The sequence below is a fragment of the Salmo salar genome, chromosome 25 (genome assembly GCF_965601325.2).
Source record: "Salmo salar chromosome 25, fSalSal1, whole genome shotgun sequence".
Classification (NCBI taxonomy): Eukaryota; Metazoa; Chordata; class Actinopteri; order Salmoniformes; family Salmonidae; genus Salmo; species Salmo salar.
In genome coordinates, this window is record NC_138315.1 from 39,271,573 (window position 1) to 39,295,000 (window position 23,428).

A 23,428-nucleotide genomic window follows, 5' to 3' on the forward strand; every position below is an offset into this window, starting at 1 on the left:
CAGGAATGGACCAAAATGCAGCGGAGTTAGTATTCATCTTTCAATTTAATTAGAAAGAACACTAACAAACAAACAAACAAACAAACAAACAAACAAACAAACAAACAAACAAACAAACAAACAAACCAAGGAAACTGACAGCCAACAGTCCTGTCAGGTGCAAACACACTAAACAAGAAACAATTACCCACAAAACCCAAAGGAAAAACATGCTCCTTATGTGTGACTCCCAATCAGCAGCAACGAGCTTCAGCTGTGCCTGATTGGGAGCCACACACATGGCCCAAAACAAAGAAATACCAAAACATAGAAAAAGGAACATAGAACGCCCACCCAATGTAACACCCTGGCCTAACCAAAATAAAGAACAAAAAACCCCTCTCTATGGCCAGGGCGTTACACCAAGAAACTTTCCATACAAACAAAACGCTTGTTGTTGTGCACTAATTTGTTTACATCTCTGTTAGTGAGCATTTCTCTTTTGCCAAGATAATCCACCTGACAGGTGTGTCTTATCAAGAAGCTGATTAAACAGCATGATCATTAAACAGGTGCACATTGTATTGGGGACAATAAAAGGCCACTCTAAAATGTGTAGTTTTGTCACACAACAGGGAGCACGCAATTGGCATGCTGACTGCAGGAATGTCCAACAGAGCTGTTGCCAGATAGTTTCATGTTCATTTCTCTACCATAAGCCGCCTCCAATGTCATTTTAGAGAATTTAGCATGACGTCCAACCGGCCTCACAACCGCAGAACACGTGTAACCACGCCAGCCCGGGACCTCCACATCTGGCTTCTTCACCTGCGGGACACAATTTCATTTTATCAATGGCAATTTGAATGCACAGAGATACCGTGATGATATCCTGAGGCCCATTGTCGTGCCATTCATCCACTGCCATCACCTCAGGTTTCAGCATGATAATGGACGGCCCTATGTCGCAAGGATCTATGTCGCAACATGTTTGCATGTTGCGTTTATATTTTTGTTATGTCAGTCACTTGTTATGTCAGTCAATTTAGCAATCTAAAAACAAAATTGCTGACAGGTCAGCTAACATTTTTTTGGATTGCTAAATTCATTTAGTGGCCAACTATCTAAACTAGTTATTATGGTCGAATAACCTGCCAGTGATTTTGTTCGTCAGTCTATCTCAGATATCATATTAAAAACTGCAAACATTTCTCTACACCCAATCGCAAAATGTGTACAATTGCATAAAATGAGTTATAAGATTACAAAATCTTCTCTCTGTCCCATGGCAAAATGTGTAGAATTGCATTGAATGAGTTATAAAATTACTAAATCTTCTCTCTGGCCCATGGCAAAATGTGTAGAATTGCATTGAATGAGTTATAAAATTACTAAATCTTCTCTCTGTCACATGGCAAAATGTGTAGAATCTCCACTGTCAAGAGGGGGGGTCACTAAAATGTTTTGCTCACAATTGGGAGGGGGTATGGATGTGGGTCCGCAGACCCACGAGCAACTGTGTCCCCTCATGATGAGTCAAGACAGCTTTGGGTACATGTACTTTTGTCACGTCCTGACCAGTATAAGGGTTATTTGTTATTGTAGTTTGGTCAGGATGTGGCAGAGGGTATTTGTTTTATGTGGTTCGGGGTGGTGGTTTTGTAGAAGGGTATTTGATTTATGTATTCCGGGGTTTTTGGGCACTGTTCTATGTTAATGTATTTCTATGTTTAGTCTAGTTAGAAATACAACTATGTTTAGGTTAATGGGGGTTTGGACTCTCAATTGGAGGCAGGTGCTTTCTCGTTGCCTCTGATTGAGAGTCCTATGTATGGGTATGTGTTTGGTTTAGTGTTTGTGGGAGATTGTTTCTTGTTTTGCGTGTGTGAGCTTGACAAGACTGTTTTGTTGTTCGTGAGTTCTTCTTTTGTTATTTTGGTGTTCACTTTATTTTAAAATAAATACAAGATGAGCATCCACATTCCTGCTGCGTTTTGGTCCTCCATTCCCGACGACAACCATTACAACTTTTCCCATAGTGTCATAGCAAAGTGTTCGTGTGCTGTTTTCTTTTGTGTTATGCAGTGATAAAAGAGAGAGAGCTGAGGAGAGAGAGGCTCACTGTTTCTGGGGACTGCTATCAGGTTGCTTCTCTCTGTGTGTCCATCTTACACACACACGTGCATGGAGGTCTGGGTGGGAACCAGGGGGTGTGACGGCTGGATTAGGGAGGACACAACAGGGTGCTGCCGACAATTTCCTGCGATTCCCCCAGAGCTCAGCGGAGACTTCCTACAGGAGCACAGGACGGACGGAGGCATGAAATTACCAGATTGAAACTGATCTATGGTTTAAAACACCGGCATGGAGCACGCACACAGACACAGATGGGTTCCAGAACTTCAGCGATGACCTTGACCAACAATGTGTGGGGTTTGAAGGTGATGAAGTTTGTGTATGGCCCTGTGCGCATTCTCTGGTGTTAGTCTCTGGACATTGCCACTGCCATCAGATAATGCAGTAGGATGGCCATTCTGCTGTAACCATAGACAACAGTATGCAAACATGTTGCGACATAGATCCTTGCGACATAGGGCCGTCCATTATCATGCTGAAACCTGAGGTGATGGCAGTGGATGAATGGCACGACAATGGGCCTCAGGATATCATCACGGTATCTCTGTAGTAGCAGTGTTCTATATTTATATTTTAACATTCTAGAAGGCTTCCTGCCAGTGTTCTAAATGCTGCTGTGTGTTTGTATAGGTACAGTGTATGCTGTGTGCCCAGTGTCCTATACTCAGAACAAATACCATCCACTGAATGGCTGTTGAACTTTGGAAATGTCAGACACTGCTCCTCACAGGAAAGGCTAGCATTTCATTGTCGTGGGCCCAAACTTTCCACTTTAAACTGCTTTTTCTAGGCAGGACCCAAAAGGAATGAATGTGTATGAAGTTACTGTGGGCGGTATGTTATGAACAATATACTAAGAGCAACACCACACACAGGACCCACTGTGCAAAGCAACAAGGCCTCACTAGAGTCAAAGGAAACAGTCAACACACAAAAGCATAATTAGCATTGCATTCAGGTCCCCAGTAACACCTGTAACCTTTTTATTATACTGCATTAGTCTCTCTCTCTCCCCCCTCTTCTCTACTCCTCTCTCTCTTTACCTCTCTCTTTCTCTCTCTTTCTCTCTCTTTCTCTCTACCTGTCCCTCCCTTCACCCTTCTATCTCAATCCCTCTTCTCTCACCCCCCTTCTCTTGATCGCTCTCTCTCTCACCAAACACAGCAGTTTGCCCCGAGCCAGACACAACAGTTTATCTCCAGAGACACTGTGATGAGCTGCTCCCATACATCTATCCATACATACAGTACATGTGTTTACATGGAGGCATGTGGTTTCTCAGTCAGTAGCCTAACCCTCTGCTACTGCAGTAGTCCCACAGAGAAACACAAATACACAGCGATACAGAGTGGAGAGAGAGAGAAAGCGCTCCATGCATTTCATTAAAAAAGCTTCTCTGAGCTCTCAGCCCTGCAGTATGAATGAAGTATGCAGTGTGTAGTCAGTGGTGATAGGTATGGGGTTTCTCCTGGTGTTTTTTACTATTTAGGAAGCAGCTGTTCATTAGAAATTTCTGTGTCTGCAGTATATACAGACATTCTACACCAGGGGGATTCAACTCTTACTCTGCTGGAGCCTGCTGGTTTTCTGTTCTACCTGATCATTAATTGCACCCACCTGGTGTCCCAGGTCTAAACAAGTCCCTGATTAGGTCCCATGTGGCTCAGTTGGTAGAGCATGAGGCTTGCAACACCAGGGTTGTGGGTTTGATTCCCATGGGGAACCAGTACAAAACAGTACGAAGATGTATACATCCATGACTGTAAATCACTCTGGATAAGTGTCTGCTTAATGACAAAAATGTAAAATGATTAGAGTGGAAAGATGAAAAAGCATGGTGGAACTGGCTTCAAGGTCCAGAGATGAGTTTGAGGGTTCTACAGCATCACAGACAGTGGTGACTGTTTCATTGTTTGGAGACAATGCTAGAATCTGTTTGTTTTTCTCTTTGCAGTGTGGTTTCTCCCTGTTGTCTGGAGCAGTAAGCACATTGGATGAGAATGTGTTCAAACACACAGGACCTGAACTAGAACCAACAATAGAAGAATACTGAACTGAGGTTTTCTATCTAATGTGCGGAAATAACAGTTATGTCAAACCCCATACCCACACTCTCCGTTCTCCCAACCCAGATGGTGGCATTGAGCGTTTGGAAGCTCTTCAGTGCCCCCTTGTGGTGTGTGGGACTGGTATTTGTTTGACCACCATTGTGTCTCCTATGCATGTAAGGATTTATAATACAGAGACATGATGAACAACATGCTCAAGATTTCATCAGAATGTGATCTCTTTGTTCCGACGCGCCAAGGGGGACTGTACCAGTATGAAAGTGAGTTAGTGAGTGTTTGTTCGGTGACTTTGTACTATTTGTACACAGTGAAACGTCTAGGTAAGGCCTAGCGTGTCTAGGTTTAGCTGTTACATACCTATATAGCCATAGATATGACTTGAAGTGTTGATGTCTTCATCCCATTCCCAAATCGACCCCAAGGCAACCGAAGGTGCCGGTTAGCTCTCTCTACTGCTAACCAGTGTAGAAAAATATTCCAGATCTCCTATTTCTCTACGTACAGCAGACTACTAATGTCTGTGTTGAAGGATTGAGAAGAATAACAGTGTGCTATTTCCTGTCTCCACAGGAAGTGCCCTGAACCTGACGTGCAGAGCGTTCTTCGGCTACAGCGGGTCAGCGGTCAGTCCTCTCGTCTACTGGATGAAGGGAGAGAAGTTCATCGAGGACCTGGATGAGGAGAGAGTCGAAGAGAGTGAAATCAAGTGAGACATGTGGTGGTTTTACTCCCCTCACTTCTAACGTAGTAACCATATGACCTGATCATAGTCACTCTGATACGATAAGGATGAATACATTGTAACTATGGAATTGTGGTCAATATTAAATATGAATCCTGTAGACTATACTATCTATACTAACACAGTACACAGTTCAACTGAACTGATTTATAGATACATCACACAGCAACACGCAGCTACATCACCAGACTCCATTGGATACTGTAGTAGACCATACTATGATGTGATACTTTAAGCACAAAGCCTTTGATGAGCTATTCAGTGGCGTGACCAGGGGGTGGCCCACGGCACCCCTGAAATCTTATTGGCCACCCAAGTGGCCCCCCTTGGAATTCTGAGATCTGATAGGTCGTCTCTGAATATATTGATATTTTTTACCAAGACGCGCCGACAGCAAGACTTATCAGTCACCGGAGACATGTAATATTATTTTTCGCCAGACAGCATCTCATACATGGGTTACAGATGCGAAGACAGAGCGGCGCTGTTTGCTTCGCTCGGATGCTTTCTCTGGTGAATTTAAGGGAAATCATGAATGAGAAATAATTGTATACGTTTGTTTCTTTTTTTATTGTTGCAATTTTGGCTTCCCTTGGTATCCATAAATAGACCCTACTGTGTACACGTATGGTGCTTGTAATAGATGTCCCTTTCCATTCGAATGGCGGGTGCACAGTGCACTGTTCGCATGCTGGATTTATTTTGGAGTAGACGAACGTGCGTAGGTAACCTACTTCACCTAATTTCTGAAGTGATTTGTTTGACAATCAGAAGAAAACATCATGACTGGTTGTGTTCATGACACATTAAAAGGTAATACATTTGTACAGTTAAATTCCAGGTCTTTACTATAAAGCACATAAAACTTGTTTAGTGACCCCAGAAGGTCACGGTATGACTCACACTTTGGATGTAACGTTCAAGTGAATTTACTGCTGTACACTGATACCCTTATATCAAATCCTGACCTTGAATGCAAACACTGTAACAATACTTTTGGAATGATTTATTATCTATTTAAATAGGGAAATGTACCAAACCTCAGCTGAAGCATTTCATGTGTTGAACCATCATAATTATATTGAAAAAATCCACCTTGCATTGATTACATTTCAAAATGTTATGCACCCCCTAAACTGTCTCTGGACGTGACACTGGAGCTATTCTCTAAACTGTCTCTGGACGTGACACTGGAGCTATTCTCTAAACTGTCTCTGGACGTGACACTGGAGCTATTCTCTAAACTGTCTCTGGACACGACACTGGAGCTATTCTCTAAACTGTCTCTGGACGTGACACTGGAGCTATTCTCTAAACTGTCTCTGGACACGTCACTGGAGCTATTCTCTAAACTGTCTCTGGACACGTCACTGGAGCTATTCTCTAAACTGTCTCCGGACGCGACACTGGAGCTATTCTCTAAACTGTCTCTGGACACATCACTGGAGCTATTCTCTAAACTGTCTCTGGATACGTCACTGGAGCTATTCTCTAAACTGTCTCTGGACACGTCACTGGAGCTATTCTCTAAACTGTCTCTGGACACGTCACTGGAGCTATTCTCTAAACTGTCTCTGGATACGTCACTGGAGCTATTCTCTAAACTGTCTCTGGATACGTCACTGGAGCTATTCTCTAAACTGTCTCTGGACGTGACACAGGAGCTATTCTCTAAACTGTCTCTGGACGTGACACAGGAGCTTTTCTCTAAACTGTCTCTGGACACATCACTGGAGCTATTCTCTAAACTGTCTCTGGACACGACACTGGAGCTATTCTCTAAACTGTCTCTGGACACGTCAGTGGAGCTATTCTCTAAACTGTCTCTGGACGTAACACTGGAGCCATTCTCTAAACTGTCTCTGGACGTAACACTGGAGCCATTCTCTAAACTGTCTCTGGATGTGACACTGGAGCTATTCTCTAAACTGTCTCTGGACACGTCACTGGAGCTATTCTCTAAACTGTCTCTGGACACGTCACTGGAGCTATTCTCTAAACTGTCTCTGGATGTGGCACTAGAGCTATTCTCTAAACTGTCTCTGGAGCTATTCTTCTAAACTGTCTCTGGACGTGGTACTGGAGCTATTCTCTAAACTGTCTCTGGACACGTCACTGGAGCTATTCTCTAAACTGTCTCTGGACGTGACACTGGAGCTATTCTCTAAACTGTCTCTGGACACGACACTGGAGCTATTCTCTAAACTGTCTCTGGACACGTCACTGGAGCTTTTCTCTAAACTGTCTCTGGACACATCACTGGAGCTATTCTCTAAACTGTCTCTGGACACGTCACTGGAGCTATTCTCTAAACTGTCTCTGGACGTGACACTGGAGCTATTCTCTAAACTGTCTCTGGACACGACACTGGAGCTATTCTCTAAACTGTCTCTGGACGTGACACTGGAGCTATTCTCTAAACTGTCTCTGGACACGTCACTGGAGCTATTCTCTAAACTGTCTCTGGACGTGACACTGGAGCTATTCTCTAAACTGTCTCTGGACACGACACTGGAGCTATTCTCTAAACTGTCTCTGGACACGTCACTGGAGCTTTTCTCTAAACTGTCTCTGGACACATCACTGGAGCTATTCTCTAAACTGTCTCTGGACACGTCACTGGAGCTATTCTCTAAACTGTCTCTGGACACGTCACTGGAGCTATTCTCTAAACTGTCTCTGGACACGTCACTGGAGCTATTCTCTAAACTGTCTCTGGACACGTCACTGGAGCTATTCTCTAAACTGTCTCTGGACACGTCACTGGAGCTATTCTCTAAACTGTCTCTGGACGTGACACTGGAGCTATTCTCTAAACTGTCTCTGGACGTGACACTGGAGCTATTCTCTAAACTGTCTCTGGACGTGACACTGGAGCTATTCTCTAAACTGTCTCTGGACGTGACACTGGAGCTATTCTCTAAACTGTCTCTGGACACGTCACTGGAGCTATTCTCTAAACTGTCTCTGGACACGTCAGTGGAGCTATTCTCTAAACTGTCTCTGGACACGACACTGGAGCTATTCTCTAAACTGTCTCTGGACACGTCACTGGAGCTATTCTCTAAACTGTCTCTGGACACGACACTGGAGCTATTCTCTAAACTGTCTCTGGACACGTCACTGGAGCTATTCTCTAAACTGTCTCTGGACACGTCACTGGAGCTATTCTCTAAACTGTCTCTGGACGTGACACTGGAGCTATTCTCTAAACTGTCTCTGGACGTGACACTGGAGCTATTCTCTAAACTGTCTCTGGACGTGACACGAGCTATTCTCTAAACTTTCTCTGGACACGACACTGGAGCTATTCTCTAAACTGTCTCTGGACACGACACTGGAGCTATTCTCTAAACTGTCATATCTAGCTGCTAATTATTCCCTTTGCAAGCCCAGGTAGGCAGGAATGCAGGCAGGCAGGCAGGTAAAGCCAGTCTGTTCTGTTGCTCCTGCTATTACTATCACACCTCTTTAGCACACCAGTCTATCTGGTGTCTGTATGTCTGTCTGTACGTCTGTTTGCTTTAGTCTAGCAGTTCATACGGCTGTGTTCCTTCAAACTCTCATCTCTGTTTCACACTCAACCTCTACTGAGTCCACTGAACCCCATCTCTATCTCTGTCTCTGGGCTGACGTTGAAACATTCAAAACAAGAACATTTCTGCTTTTTCTCTTTATGATGTCAGGCATTTAAACAAGCCCATTTCCCATGTCTATCTCTATATTGTAACATATCTAGTTAAGACAGTCCATTTACGATCTTCCTCTCTGCCCCACTGCCTCTCTTTCTCTTTCTCTATCCCTCTCCCTCTCTCTCTATGCTATAACATACAACAAACCCATATCCATGTCTCTTTCTCAATGAGTCCATTCCTCTCCTTCTCAATCTCTCTTCCTCTACCCTCCAACAAATTCAAATGAGTCCACCTTATATACCCTTGCTCTCCCGCTCTCCCGCTCTCCCGCTCTCCCGCTCTCTCGCTCTCTCGCTCTCTCGCTCTCTCTCTTTGCTGTAACAACACACTTAACAAATCCATGTCCGTGTCTCTCTCCCTCCCAGTAGTGTAACATATTAAACGAGTCCATTGGCTGGTCTGTGTGAATTTCCCATTAGGCGTGGAGCGCTGTGTGTAGAGAGACTGTAGCTGGGGAGACGACCCTGTCAGATAGTTAACAACCACCATTTCTCAGCACGCTTCGCCTTCGCTATCGCTACCTGCTACCCTCACTACCATTTCCCCTACTACCCACTCCTTCATTACCCTCACTGCACTCTCCCTCACTACCCTACTACCCTCTCTACCCTTTCCCTCACTACCCTCACTACCTTCTCCCTCACTACCTTCACTACCTTCTCCCTCACTTCCCTAACTACTTTCTCCCTCACTACCATCTCTACCCTCACTACCTTCACTACCCTCTCCCTCACTACCCTCACTACCTTCACTACCCTCTCCCTCACTACCCTCTCCCTCAGTACCCTCACTACCTTCTCCCTCAGTACCCTCACTACCTTCTCCCTCAGTACCCTCACTACCTTCTCCCTCAGTACCCTCACTACCCTCTCCCTCACTACCTTCACTACCCTCTCCTTCAATACTTTCTCCCTCACTACTTTCACTACCCTCTCCCTCAGTACCCTCACTACCTTCACTACCCTCTCTCTCACTACCCTAGTACCCTCACTACCTTCTCCCTCACCATCGTCTCTCACCCCACTACCCATACTACCCTCACTACCGTCACTACCCTTCCCTTTAAACTATCATATGGTTCCTTTGGGATATTGGTCAGTTATGTTTGAATGTGTAGATGACGGTTATTGGTTATTTTTTTTTAAGATGCACATTTTCTCCTACTGTCACTACCCTCTACCTCAGTACCGTCACTACCCTCTACCTCACTACTGTCACTACCCTCTACCTCAGTACGGTCACTACCCTCTACCTCACTACTGTCACTACCCTCTACCTCAGTACCGTCACTACCCTCTACCTCACTACTGTCACTACCCTCTACTTCAGTACCGTCACTACCCTCTACCTCACTACTGTCACTACCCTCTACCTCACTACTGTCACTACCCTCTACCTCAGTACTGTCACTACCCTCTACCTCAGTACTGTCACTACCGTCACTACCCTCTACCTCACTACCGTCACTACCCTCTACCTCACTACCGTCACTACCCTCTACCTCACTACCGTCACTACCCTCTACCTCACTACCGTCACTACCCTCTACCTCACTACCGTCACTACCCTCTACCTCACTACCGTCACTACCCTCTACCTCACTACCGTCACTACCCTCTACCTCACTACCGTCACTACCCTCTACCTCAGTACCGTCACTACCGTCACTACCCTCTACCGTCACTACCCACTCCTTCACTACCCTCACTACCCTCACTACTTTCTTCCTCACTACCCTCACTACCCTCTCCCTCACTACCCTCTCCCTCACTACCATCTCTACCTTCACTACCCTAGTACCCTCACTACCTTCTCCCCCACTACCCTCATTACCTCCTCCCTCACCATCGTCTCTCACCCTACTACCCATACTACCCTTACAACCGTCACTACCCTCTACCTCACTACCCTCTCCCTCACTACCATCACTACCCTCTACCTCACTAAGTCACTTCCCTCACTACCGACACTACACTCTACCTCACTACGTCACTTTCCTCACTACCGTCACTACCCTCTACCTCACTACCGTCACTACCCTCTACCTCACTACCGTCACTACCCTCTACCTCACTACCCTCTCCCTCACTACCGTCACTACCCTCTCCCTCACTACCGACACTAACCTCTACCGTCACTACCCTCTCCCTTACTACCGTCTCTACCCTCTCCCTCACTACCCTCTCCCTCACTACCGTTGCTACCCTCTACCTCACTACCCTCTACCGTCACTACCCTCTCCCTCACTACCGTCACTACCATCTACCTCACTACCGACACTACCCTCTACCTCACTACCCTCTACCGTCACTACCCTCTCCCTCACTACCGTCACTACCCTCTACCTCACTACCGTCACTACCCTCTCCCTCACTACCGTCACTACCCTCTACCACACTACCGTCACTACCCTCTACCGTCACTACCCTCTACCGTCACTACCCTCTCCCTCACTACCGTCACTACCCTCTCCCTCACTACCGACACTACCCTCTCCCTCACTACCGACACTACCCTCTCCCTCACTACCGACACTACCCTCTCCCTCACTACCGACACTACCCTCTCCCTTACTACCGACACTACCCTCTCCCTCACTACCGACACTACCCTCTCCCTCACTACCGACACTACCCTCTACCTCACTACGTCACTTCCCTCACTACCGACACTACCCTCTACCTCACTACCGTCACTACCCTCTACCTCACTACCCTCTACCTCACTACCCTCTACCTCACTACCCTCTCCCTCACTACCGTCGCTACCCTCTCCCTCACTACCGTCGCTACCCTCTACCTCACTACCCTCTCTACCGTCACTACCCTCTCCCTCACTACCGTCACTACCCTCTACCTCACTACCGACACTACCCTCTACCGTCACTACCCTCTACCGTCACTACCCTCTACCGTCACTACCCTCTACCGTCACTACCCTCTCCCTCACTACCGACACTACCCTCTCCCTCACTACCGACACTACCCTCTCCCTCACTACCGACACTACCCTCTCCCTCACTACCGACACTACCCTCTCCCGCACTACCGTCACTACCCTCTCCCGCACTACCGTCACTACCCTCTACCTCACTACCCTCTACCGTTACTACCCTCTACCTCACTACCGTTACTACCCTCTACCTCAGTACCGTCACTACCCTCTACCTCAGTACCGTCACTACCCTCTACCTCAGTACCGTCACTACCCTCTACCTCAGTACCGTCACTACCCTCTACCTCAGTACCGTCACTACCGTCACTACCCTCTACCGTCACTACCCACTCCTTCACTACCCTCACTACCCTCTCCCTCACTACTTTCTTCCTCACTACCCTCACTACCTTCTCCCTCACTACCCTCTCCCTCACTACCATCTCTACCTTCTCCCTCACTACCCTCTCCCTCACTACCATCTCTACCTTCACTACCCTAGTACCCTCACTACCTTCTCCCCCACTACCCTCATTACCTCCTCCCTCACCATCGTCTCTCACCCTACTACCCATACTACCCTTACAACCGCCACTACCCTCTACCTCACTACCCTCTCCCTCACTACCATCACTACCCTCTACCTCACTAAGTCACTTCCCTCACTACCGACACTACACTCTACCTCACTACGTCACTTTCCTCACTACCGACACTACCCTCTACCTCGCTACCGTCACTACCCTCTACCTCACTACCGTCACTACCCTCTACCTCACTACCCTCTCCCTCACTACCGTCACTACCCTCTCCCTCACTACCGACACTAACCTCTACCGTCACTACCCTCTCCCTTACTACCGTCTCTACCCTCTCCCTCACTACCCTCTCCCTCACTACCGTTGCTACCCTCTACCTCACTACCCTCTACCGTCACTACCCTCTACCTCACTACCGACACTACCCTCTACCTCACTACCCTCTACCGTCACTACCCTCTCCCTCACTACCGTCACTACCCTCTACCTCACTACCGTCACTACCCTCTACCTCACTACCGTCACTACCCTCTCCCTCACTACCGTCACTACCCTCTACCACACTACCGTCACTACCCTCTACCACACTACCGTCACTACCCTCTACCGTCACTACCGTCACTACCCTCACTACCGACACTACCCTCTCCCTCACTACCGACACTACCCTCTCCCTTACTACCGACACTACCCTCTCCCTTACTACCGACACTACCCTCTCCCTCACTACCGACACTACCCTCTACCTCACTACGTCACTTCCCTCACTACCGACACTACCCTCTACCTCACTACCGTCACTACCGTCACTACCCTCTACCTCACTACCAACACTACCCTCTACCTCACTACCCTCTACCTCACTACCGTCGCTACCCTCTCCCTCACTACCGTCGCTACCCTCTACCTCACTACCCTCTCTACCGTCACTACCCTCTCCCTCACTACCGTCACTACCCTCTACCTCACTACCGACACTACCCTCACTACCGACACTACCCTCTACCTCACTACCGACACTACCCTCTACCGTCACTACCCTCTACCGTCACTACCCTCTACCGTCACTACCCTCTACCGTCACTACCGACACTACCCTCTCCCTCACTACCGACACTACCCTCTCCCTCACTACCGACACTACCCTCTCCCTCACTACCCTCTCCCTCACTACCGACACTACCCTCTACCTCACTACCGACACTACCCTCTACCGTCACTACCCTCTACCTCACTACCCTCTCCCTCACTACCGTCACTACCCTCTCCCGCACTACCGTCACTACCCTCTCCCGCACTACCGTCACTACCCTCTCCCGCACTACCGTCACTACCCTCTCCCGCACTACCGTCACTACCCTCTCCCGCACTACCGTCACTACCCTCTACCGCACTACCGTCACTACCCTCTACCGCACTACCGTCACTACCCTCTACCTCACTACCGCTCTCCCTCACTACCGTCACTACCCTCTCCCGCACTACCGTCACTACCCTCTCCCGCACTACCGTCACTACCCTCTCCCGCACTACCGTCACTACCCTCTCCCGCACTACCGTCACTACCCTCTCCCGCACTACCGTCACTACCCTCTCCCGCACTACCGTCACTACCCTCTACCGCACTACCGTCACTACCCTCTACCGCACTACCGTCACTACCCTCTACCTCACTACCGTCACTACCCTCTACCTCACTACCGTCACTACCCTCTACCTCACTACGTCACTACCCTCTCCCTCACTACCGTCACTTCCCACTACCGTCACTACCTTCTCCCTCACTACTGTCAATACCCTCTACCTCACTGAACGTAGAGGAATGCAGATGGACTAGGGGTGGGAGGGAGGGCTTGTGTTTTGGTTTTGTGGGTAGAGTCAGGTACCGAGCTCAGTTTTAAGGTTAGCAATCTTCCTCTCCCTCTCCCTCCTCTCTCTCTCCCTCCATCTCTCTCTCTCTCTAGGATTCTCTCTCTCCTCAGCTGAAGGGCTATATCTCTTTAATAATGCAACCAGATATTTCATTCTGTGGATCAATAATATATTTGATCATGTATTCTTTATTGTCCATGCAGCCTTTACCCCAGGCCTGCTCTGATCCTCCCACAGCCCAGACTTTACTCCCCTGATCACTCCACACACCCTTAATGGGATGGACACACTCATTACTATCAAACAGAGAGAGAGAGCCAAGGGGTAGGAGGAGAGGGGGAATGAGAAGATGTACACAAAGTAGAAGATGGAGAGGTTTAAAGGTTAGAAGGGGTTAGGATTTGGGAAAAACTTAAACAAGAGCGCAGGATGGAGAGAGAGAGACACATATTTCCCTCAGATTACACAGACCCACAAATAATTTGAAAACAAATCCAATTTGGATCAAATCAAATCAAATCAAATTTATTTTTATATAGCCCTTCGTACATCAGCTGATATTCTCAAAGTGCTGTACAGAAACCCAGCCTAAAACCCCAAACAGCAAGCAAAGCATGTGAAAGAAGCACGGTGGCTAGGAAAAACTCCCTAGGAAAAACTCCCTAGAAAGGCCAAAAACCTAGGAAGAAACCTAGAGATGAACCAGGCTATGAGGGGTGGCCAGTCCTCTTCTGGCTGTGCAGGGTGGATATTATAACAGAACATGGTCAAAATGTTAAAATGTTAAAATGTTCATAAATGACCAGCATGGTCAAATAATAATAATCATAGTAGTTGTCGAGGGTGCAACAAGCACGTCCGGTGAACAGGTCAGGGTTCCATAGCCGCAGGCAGAACAGTTGAAACTGGAGCAGCAGCACGGCCAGGTGGACTGGGGACAGCAAGGAGTCATCATACCAGGTAGTCCTGAGGCATGGTCCTAGGGCTCAGGTCCTCCGATAGAAAGACAGAAAGAGAGAATTAGAGAGAGCATATTTAAATACACACAGGACACCGGATAAGACAAGAGAAATACTCCAGATGTAACAGACTGACCCTAGCCCCCCGACACATAAACTACTGCAGCATAAATACTGGAGGCTGAGACAGGAGGGATCAGAAGACACTGTGGCCCCATCCGATGATACCCCCGGACAGGGCCAAACAGGCAGGATATAACCCCACCCACTTTGCCAAAGCACAGCCCCCACACCACTAGAGGGATGTCTCCAACCACCAACTTACCGTCCTAAGACAAGGCCGAGTATAGCCCACAACGATCTCCGCCATGGCACAACCCAAGGGGGGGGGGGCGCCAACCCAGACAGGAAGACCACGTCAGTGACTCAACCCACTCAAGTGACGCACCCCTCCCATGGACGGCATGGTGATAAACTCCCATATCTATTTGGTGAAATACCGCAGTGTGCCATCACAGCAGCAAGATGTGTGACCTGTTGCCACAAGAAAAGGGCAACCAGTTAAGAACAAACACCATTGTAAATACAAACAATATTTATGTTTATTTATTTTCCCTTTTGTACTTTAACTATTTGCTCATCATTACAACACTGTATATAGACATAATAACATTTGAAATGTCTTTATTCTTTTGAAACTTTTGTAAGTGTAATGTTTGCTGTTAATTTTGTATTATTTATTTCACTTTGATTATTATCTATTTCACTTGCTTTGGCAATGTAAACAAACGTTTCCCATGCCAATAATGCCCTTAAAATGAATTGAATTGAATTAAATTAAATAGAGAGAGAGAGACAGAGTAACCTCCCAAATGGTTAGCAACTTGTAAACATTACCAAATAAATGTAAAATTAAAACATGTAATCATGTACAGTATGTTTCAGCCATGCAGCCAAAGTATCTTCCAATCCACTGCTACAGGGATGTGGACCTGTTTCCAAGGTTTTGCCTCCCACCCACACTCTCCTGGCCTGTCCATTACTAATGCATCAGCAACCTCAGCCCATAGAACCCAGGGAACCCACCAGGGTTATATTTAAACAACCCAACATATTGATTCTGACTAGTTACATTTCTATTAAAACGCAGGTCCATAAATTATCATTTGCATCGCAGATGGCAACAGGGCTATTGTTGTTTTCATAGCATGCATGGTTGGGCATTAGCACGGGGGCCGTGTGTGTTTGTGTGCGTGTGTATGTGTGAGATAAAAAAATGAGCCAAACCAATCTGCCTCAGAATTATCGATTGGGTATTCAGCTCATTTAGTTCTGTTCATAACGGGTTCTCAGGTGGGCTTTGGATGAAATAAAGGTACTGAATACGTTTGTAGTTGATCAGTTAAATGAGCAGAATCAGCATTCACTGGCTTTACTAATGAGGAAGTGAGGAGCTGTTGGAAGAATAGTGCATTTTGTTCAGGAGGAGAATTTACTCCAGCTAGCCTGAACCCAGATCTGTTTGTGCTGTCTTGCCAGCTCCTATGATCATTGTCACACACAAGACAGACAGTCTAGACTAGAACCCCAACAGAGAAGAAATTAAAATCTCTTGTTGATGTTTGCCTCATCCAGGGGTTAATCTTACATCTAGACGTTCCGCTAGAGGAACGCCTCGCCAATATCCAATGATAGAGCGTGGCACGAATTACAAACACGTCAAAAATCCAAAAACTTCAATTTTTCAAACATATGACTATTTTACACCATTTTAAAGACAAGACTCTCCTTTATCTAACCACATTGTCCGATTTCAAAAAGGCTTTCCAACGAAAGCAAAACATTAGATTATGTCAGGAGAGTACCCAGCCAGAAATAATCACACACCCATTTTTCAAGCTAGCATATAATGTCACAAAAACCAAAACCACAGCTAAATGCAGCACTAACCTTTGATGATCTTCATCAGATGACACTCCTAGGACATTATGTTATACAATACATGCATGTTTTGTTCAATCAAGTTCATATTAATATCAAAAAACAGCTTTTTACATTAGCATGTGACGTTCAGAACTAGCATACCCACCGAAAACTTCACAAAAAAACATAACAATTATTTTAAGAATTATACATACAGAACTCCTTTATGCAATCGCGGTGTCCGATTTTAAAATTGCTTTTCGGTGAAAGCACATTTTGCAATATTCTGAGTAGATAGCCCGGCCATCATGGCTAGCTATTTTGACACCCACCAAGTTTGGCACTCACCAAACTCAGATTTACTATAAGAAAAATTTGATTACCTTTGCTGTTCTTCGTCAGAATGCACTCCCAGGACTTCTACTTCAACACCCAATGTTGTTTTGGTTCCAAATAATCTATAGTTATATCCAAATAGCTGCGTTTTGTTCTTGCGTTCAAGACACTATTCGAAGGGTGACGCACCAGCGCATATCGGGACAAAAAAATTCAAAATATTCCATTACCGTACTTCGAAGCATGTCAAACGCTGTTTAAAATACATTTTTATGCGATTTGTCTCGTAAAATAGCGATAATATTCCAACCGGGAGACCTTGTTTTCGTTCAAACACTGAAAATAGAAAATGGAGTCTTCACGCGCACACCAGTGTCATTGTTCTCAGAACGACCACTTTCCAAAACCCCTACTGTTTTTCGCCCAGGGACTGCGGAGTTATCATTCAACGTTCTGGCGCCTTCTGAGAGCCTATGGGAGCCTTAGAAAATGTCATGTTACAGCAGAGATCCTCTATTTTTGATAAAGAGGCTACAGAAGGCCAAGAAATGGTCAGACAGGGCACTTCCCATATAGAATCTTCTCAGGTTTTGGCCTGCCATATGAGTTCTGTTATACTCAGACACCATTCAAACAGTTTTAGAAACTGTAGGGTGTTTTCTATCCAAATCAAATAATTATATGGATATTCTAGTTTCTGGGCAGGAGTAATAACCAGATTAAATCGGGTACGTTTTTTTATCCGGCAGTGAAAATACTGCCCCCTATCCTAAACAGGTTAAGCTACAATCAACCACACCAAGTCCAGTCCCATTACATCCCCATCTAACTTCCATTCACGTTCCCTTGGCCTGTTTGGTCTGGGTAGAAGTTGCCTATTGGGCACAGATCTAGGATCAGCTTATCCAGATGCTGTTTTATTATGGAAACGGCCTCCTGTCTCTCCCCAGAGAAAAGCCAATCAACCCCTAACCCCCACACCCACCCTACCGCACACCCACCATCAAACCCTTTCCTCTCAGATAGCACTAATTTTAAACTACAAATCCCATTATGCAGTCTCAATCACGTCCTACAAAGCCCACGATGCATTCTCAATTACAGACTACAAAGCTCTCTAACAAACTCAATTTACTGTATATGCTGCTGTGTGCTCACTAAGAGCCTGGGGAGAGTACATCAGGGAACAGTCATCCCTCTTTCTCTTTCTCTCTCTGTCTCTCTCCCCTCTGTCTCTCTCCCCCCCTCTATCTCCCTCTCCTCTCTCTCCCCTCTGTCTCTCTATCTCTTTCTCCCCAGTGCTCACTTGTAGTACATAGGCTACACACTAATGCACATACAGACAGTTACACACACACACACTCACTCTCTTTCTCTCACACGCAAACACACTCTCAAACACTCTCTTTCACTCTCTCTCCCTCTTTCCCTCGTGCGTGCCTCTGTGCTGAGGGTGCTTTATAAGTAGGCTAAGTAGTTGTGTGTGAAGAACGAGGGAGCATCATGTATCCCTTCTCTCCTCCGCCAGCCTCCAACAACTCAGCGGGGGACACTCATTTACTTTATGGAATATTACTTTCTCTCCTTCCGCTCAGTTTCCATGGCAGCTGCTATAAAAACATTATCTTCCCGATATCATTATTTTTTTTCCTCCCAGGAAGAAACATATGGAATGAGATTAGTTTCTTTATTCTGTAAATGTGTCTACCACGATCCGTGTGTATATTCAACATAACTAACGATCCGTGCATATATTCAATATATGAACTGTGAATATCTTAAAATATTTCACAAATTAAACCATAAGTCACAAATAAATCTATGATCTGAAAATGGATTCAATATAGCTCATAAATAAAACTACAATTTTAACAAATGTTCAGAAATCCCTAACATTTACAACTGTGGAATATGCATTTTTTGCGCATTCAAAAAGTGCTTGTGGATGTATATTCTGTGCTTACAGAATTTCTAGAACTGTTTTTCGCCTGTTGATGTATTACAATCCACAAATGTAGCTTCAGATGAGAGTCGGCTATTTCCATTCATTGGGATTATCTTTGTGTTACGTGACGCGCAGAGTGATGGCTGTGTCCTTCTTGGGAGAACGCTTTCTAGCTAGAAGTAGTGTAACGTGTACGCCGGGTGGCAGGAAGCAGGTGCAGAAGTTGAGTTTAATAATGAATAAATGCAGATGAACTTAACATGAGAAGTGTACAGACCGTGAGAGAAAACAATACTACCTAGTGACTGATGTCTACTGAGGGATTAAAAAAAGGGGTATAATCAAGGAAATAATGATGTCCAGGTGTGTGTAATGATGGGAAGCAGGTGAGCGTAATCATGGTTGCCAGGACCGGTGGTTAGTAGACCGGTGACATCGAGCGGCATGACAAAAAGTTCATGAAATGTGAGTCTAACGTTTATTTATTTAACAAATTATGTTAACATTTTAATTAATGACTTTCATATGAATGCTAAATTCGACCATTGGGGCATGCAACCCCGAGTGTGTGCTTTCGCCCACTTGCCAAGCTAGCTAACTAACTAACGTAAGGCGATCTTGTCACCTGAATTTCTAATGTTTTTAATCAGATAATGTTCCAATTTCTTACTGCCACACCAGTTGAGAGAGTGACATGTCCTGTCAAAGAATACATTTCTCTGAAAGAAAACAGAATGAAACATTTCTCATTAGCTTGCTAGCCAGATTACCAATTAAGGATTTTAAAACTGAGCGGTTCTTCATAATTGACACATTTCTGAATTAACAATTACCTCGTAAGTTTAACTTTGGTTGTTAGTCTAAACAGTTGATGAGATCGCCTGCTAGCTATTGGTAGATTCCAACGCTAGCTAGTTAGCTAGTATGGCGAGTCGGCTGATGTCGAAAGCACACACTTGGGGTTGCATTCCCCAAAGGTCGAATTTAACATTCATATGAAAGTAATTTGTTGAACATCTTAACATGATTTGTTGAATAAATAAATGTTATGCTCACATTTCATGAAGTTGATCATTCTTCTTGTAGCTAGAAAGTGTTCTCCCAAGAAGGACACAGCCGCGATGTCATCACTCTGCGCGTCACATGACACAGATTATCCCAATTAATGGAAATAGCCGACTCTCATTTAAAGTCACATTTGTGGATTGTAATACATCAACATGCAGAAAAAAAGTCTAAATTCTGTAAGCACAGAACACAGACCCACAACAACTTTTTTAATGCTCAAATGCACATTCCACAGTTGTAAATGTTAGGGATTTCAAAACATTTCCTCACAAATCCTTCTACATTTGTTCAAATGGTAGTTTTATTTGTGAGCTATGTTGAATATATTTACAGATCATAGATACATTTTTTGACTTATGGTGAATAACATAGCATTCCTGTACTTCCAGTGCTTCACAGTAAATATACTCCTGTACAGTAACACCTTCATTTTATGTTTTATCACCCAGCCCGTGCTTACAGCACATTGCAAACTCAATACTTTCTGTAGGCTCTGCAGTCCTCATCTCATTCAAGACACAGCAAACCGAGTCAATCACCCAACCAATGTTTTTCCCTGTCAGCCCTGGGATTGGAAAAGGCAACTCTCCGGTTACTGGCTGGTCTCTCTAACCTCGAGACTGACTGTCTCTCTAACCTCGAGACTGCTATGAAGTGAGGAGACATGGACATCATAGTTAGTAGGAAACATGAATGACTTTGTCTGGCTTTCAACACAGTATTTATCACCTCTGTCACGTTGCACCCTCCTACGGAGGGGAACATGTGACTACTCCCACAGAGACTACCATCCACTCCATTAATGATTGTTTTCTCTTGTCTTGCAGGGTGGTCCGGGAGCACCTGGGGGAACAGGAAGTGGCTATCTCCTTGATGATCCACTCGGTGGAAGAGGGGGACCTGGGGAACTACTCCTGCTATGTGGAGAATGGAAACGGGAGACGGCAGGCCACCATCCAACTCTCCAGAAGGGGTAAGGGTTCTTTCAAATCAAATTGTATATATCACATGCGCCGAATAGAACAGGTGTGGACCTTACAGTGAACCGCTTACTGACAAGCCCTTAACCAACCATGCAGTTTTAAGAATATATATTTTTAGAAATTTAACAGATAATTAAAGAGAAACGATAAAATAACAGTAGCGAGGCGATATACAGGTGATTCCAGTACAATGTGCGTGGACACCAGTTAGTCGAGGTAATTGAGGTAATATGTACATGTAGGTAGAGGTAAAGTGACTATGCATAGATAATAAACAGAGAGTAGCAGCAGCGTAAAAATGGGGGGTGGGGTGGGGACAATGCACCCATAGCACACACCCATAACCCACAAAACACTCTCCAGAAGGGGTAAGGGCACTCTCTCACAACCCTACCCCACAATACACTCTCCTGAAGGGGTATGGGCGCTCTCTCACAACCCTACCCCACAATACACTCTCCTGAAGGGGTAAGGGCTCTCTCTCACAACCCTACCTCACAATACACTCTCCTGAAGGGGTATGGGCTCTCTCTCACAACCATACCCCACAATACACTCCCCTGAAGGGGTAAGGGCTCTCTCTCACAACCCTACCCCACAATACACTCTCCTGAAGGGGTAAGGGCTCTCTCTCACAACCCTACCTCACAATACACTCTCCTGAAGGGGTAAGGGCTCTCTCTCACAACCCTACCCCACAATACACACTCCTGAAGGGGTAAGGGCTCTCTCTCACAACCATACCTTACAATACACTCTCCTGAAGGGGTAAGGGCTCTCTCTCACAACCCTACCCCACAATACACACTCCTGAAGGGGTAAGGGCTCTCTCTCACAACCATACCTCACAATACACTCTCCTGAAGGGGTAAGGGCTCTCTCTCACAACCCTACCTCACAATACACTCTCCTGAAGGGGTATGGGCTCTCTCTCACAACCATACCTCACAATACACTCTCCTGAAGGGGTATGGGCTCTCTCTCACAACCATACCTCACAATACACTCTCCTGAAGGGGTATGGGCTCTCTCTCACAACCATACCTCACAATACACTCTCCTGAAGGGGTAAGGGCTCTCTCTCACAACCCTACCTCACAATACACTCTCCTGAAGGGGTATGGGCTCTCTCTCACAACCATACCTCACAATACACTCTCCTGAAGGGGTAAGGGCTCTCTCTCACAACCATACCTCACAATACACTCTCCTGAAGGGGTATGGGCTCTCTCTCACAACCATACCTCACAATACACTCTCCTGAAGGGGTAAGGGCTCTCTCTTTCTCTCACACCCATACCTCTTAGTAATTGATCTGATGATTTTATAACCCAGGCAGCATAAACGTCTCTCCGGTCCCTCTCTCTCTCTTTCTCCATCTCTCCATCCATACCCCCTTCCAATATTCCTCCTCTCCATCTTCAGTCTTCTCACCCACCAGTCTGTGTTAGGTTCAGAGCTCGTTTGTGTTTGCCACCATAGCGATGTGTGTTTGCGCTCCATTTCATTCAATTGTCTCTTTTGTTGTTGTTTTTCTTACATTCGTCCATTATTCTTAGTTCTCTGGCATGACTTGTGCTAGGCTGTCTTTATGTGGTGGTTGTCACTTTAGCCAATAGAGCAGATGTGATGGTTATTTAAGCAGCCAATGGCTTCTCTTCTTTTCCCAACAGACGAGTGTTTAGTTGTTCTCATGTTTTCCTCCCAGGATGCAGAATTGATGAGTGATGAGGGAGGGAGGGAGGGAGGGCTCTGTCTGAGGAAGGAAGGAGGGAGGAAAGAGGGAAAGAGAGAGCGAGAGAGGGATGAGGAGAATGACTGTCAAGGAAATGGAAGATGAAGTTGGTATAAGGATGAAGGTTATACACTTTGTGTCATGGCTCACCTAGACAATGAACCCAAATTTAGATCATCACATTCCTCCTCTCCCTCTCTTTTCCTCAAGTCATCATAATCCCCCCGTCTCTTCCATGTGGATGTGCTGCACGGCTCAGAGCAGAGCAGGGTAGAACAGAGCAGAGCAGGGTAGAACAGAGCAGAGCAGGGTAGAACAGAGCAGGGTAGAGCAGAGCAGGGTAGAGCAGAGCAGAGCAGGGTAGAGCAGAGCAGAGCAGGGTAGAACGGAGCAGAGCAGGGTAGAGCAGAGCAGAGCAGGGTAGAACAGCAGAGCAGAGCAGAGCAGGGTAGAACGGAGCTAGCAGGGTAGAGCAGAGCAGGGTAGAACAGAACAGAGCAGAGCATAGCAGGG

The 23,428-nt window shown here is 45.9% G+C and overlaps 1 protein-coding gene across 1 annotated transcript in view; it reads left to right on the forward strand.

Annotated features, from left to right (window-relative positions):
- LOC106586724 (interleukin-1 receptor accessory protein-like 1) overlaps positions 1 to 23,428 on the forward strand; it is a 292,043-nt gene that overhangs the window by 245,885 nt on the left and 22,730 nt on the right. The window contains exons 5-6 of the mRNA XM_082969141.1: positions 4,755 to 4,890; positions 21,025 to 21,170. Of these exons, the coding sequence (XP_082825267.1) occupies positions 4,755 to 4,890; positions 21,025 to 21,170 (282 nt within the window). The remainder of the gene's footprint in view (positions 1 to 4,754; positions 4,891 to 21,024; positions 21,171 to 23,428) is intronic.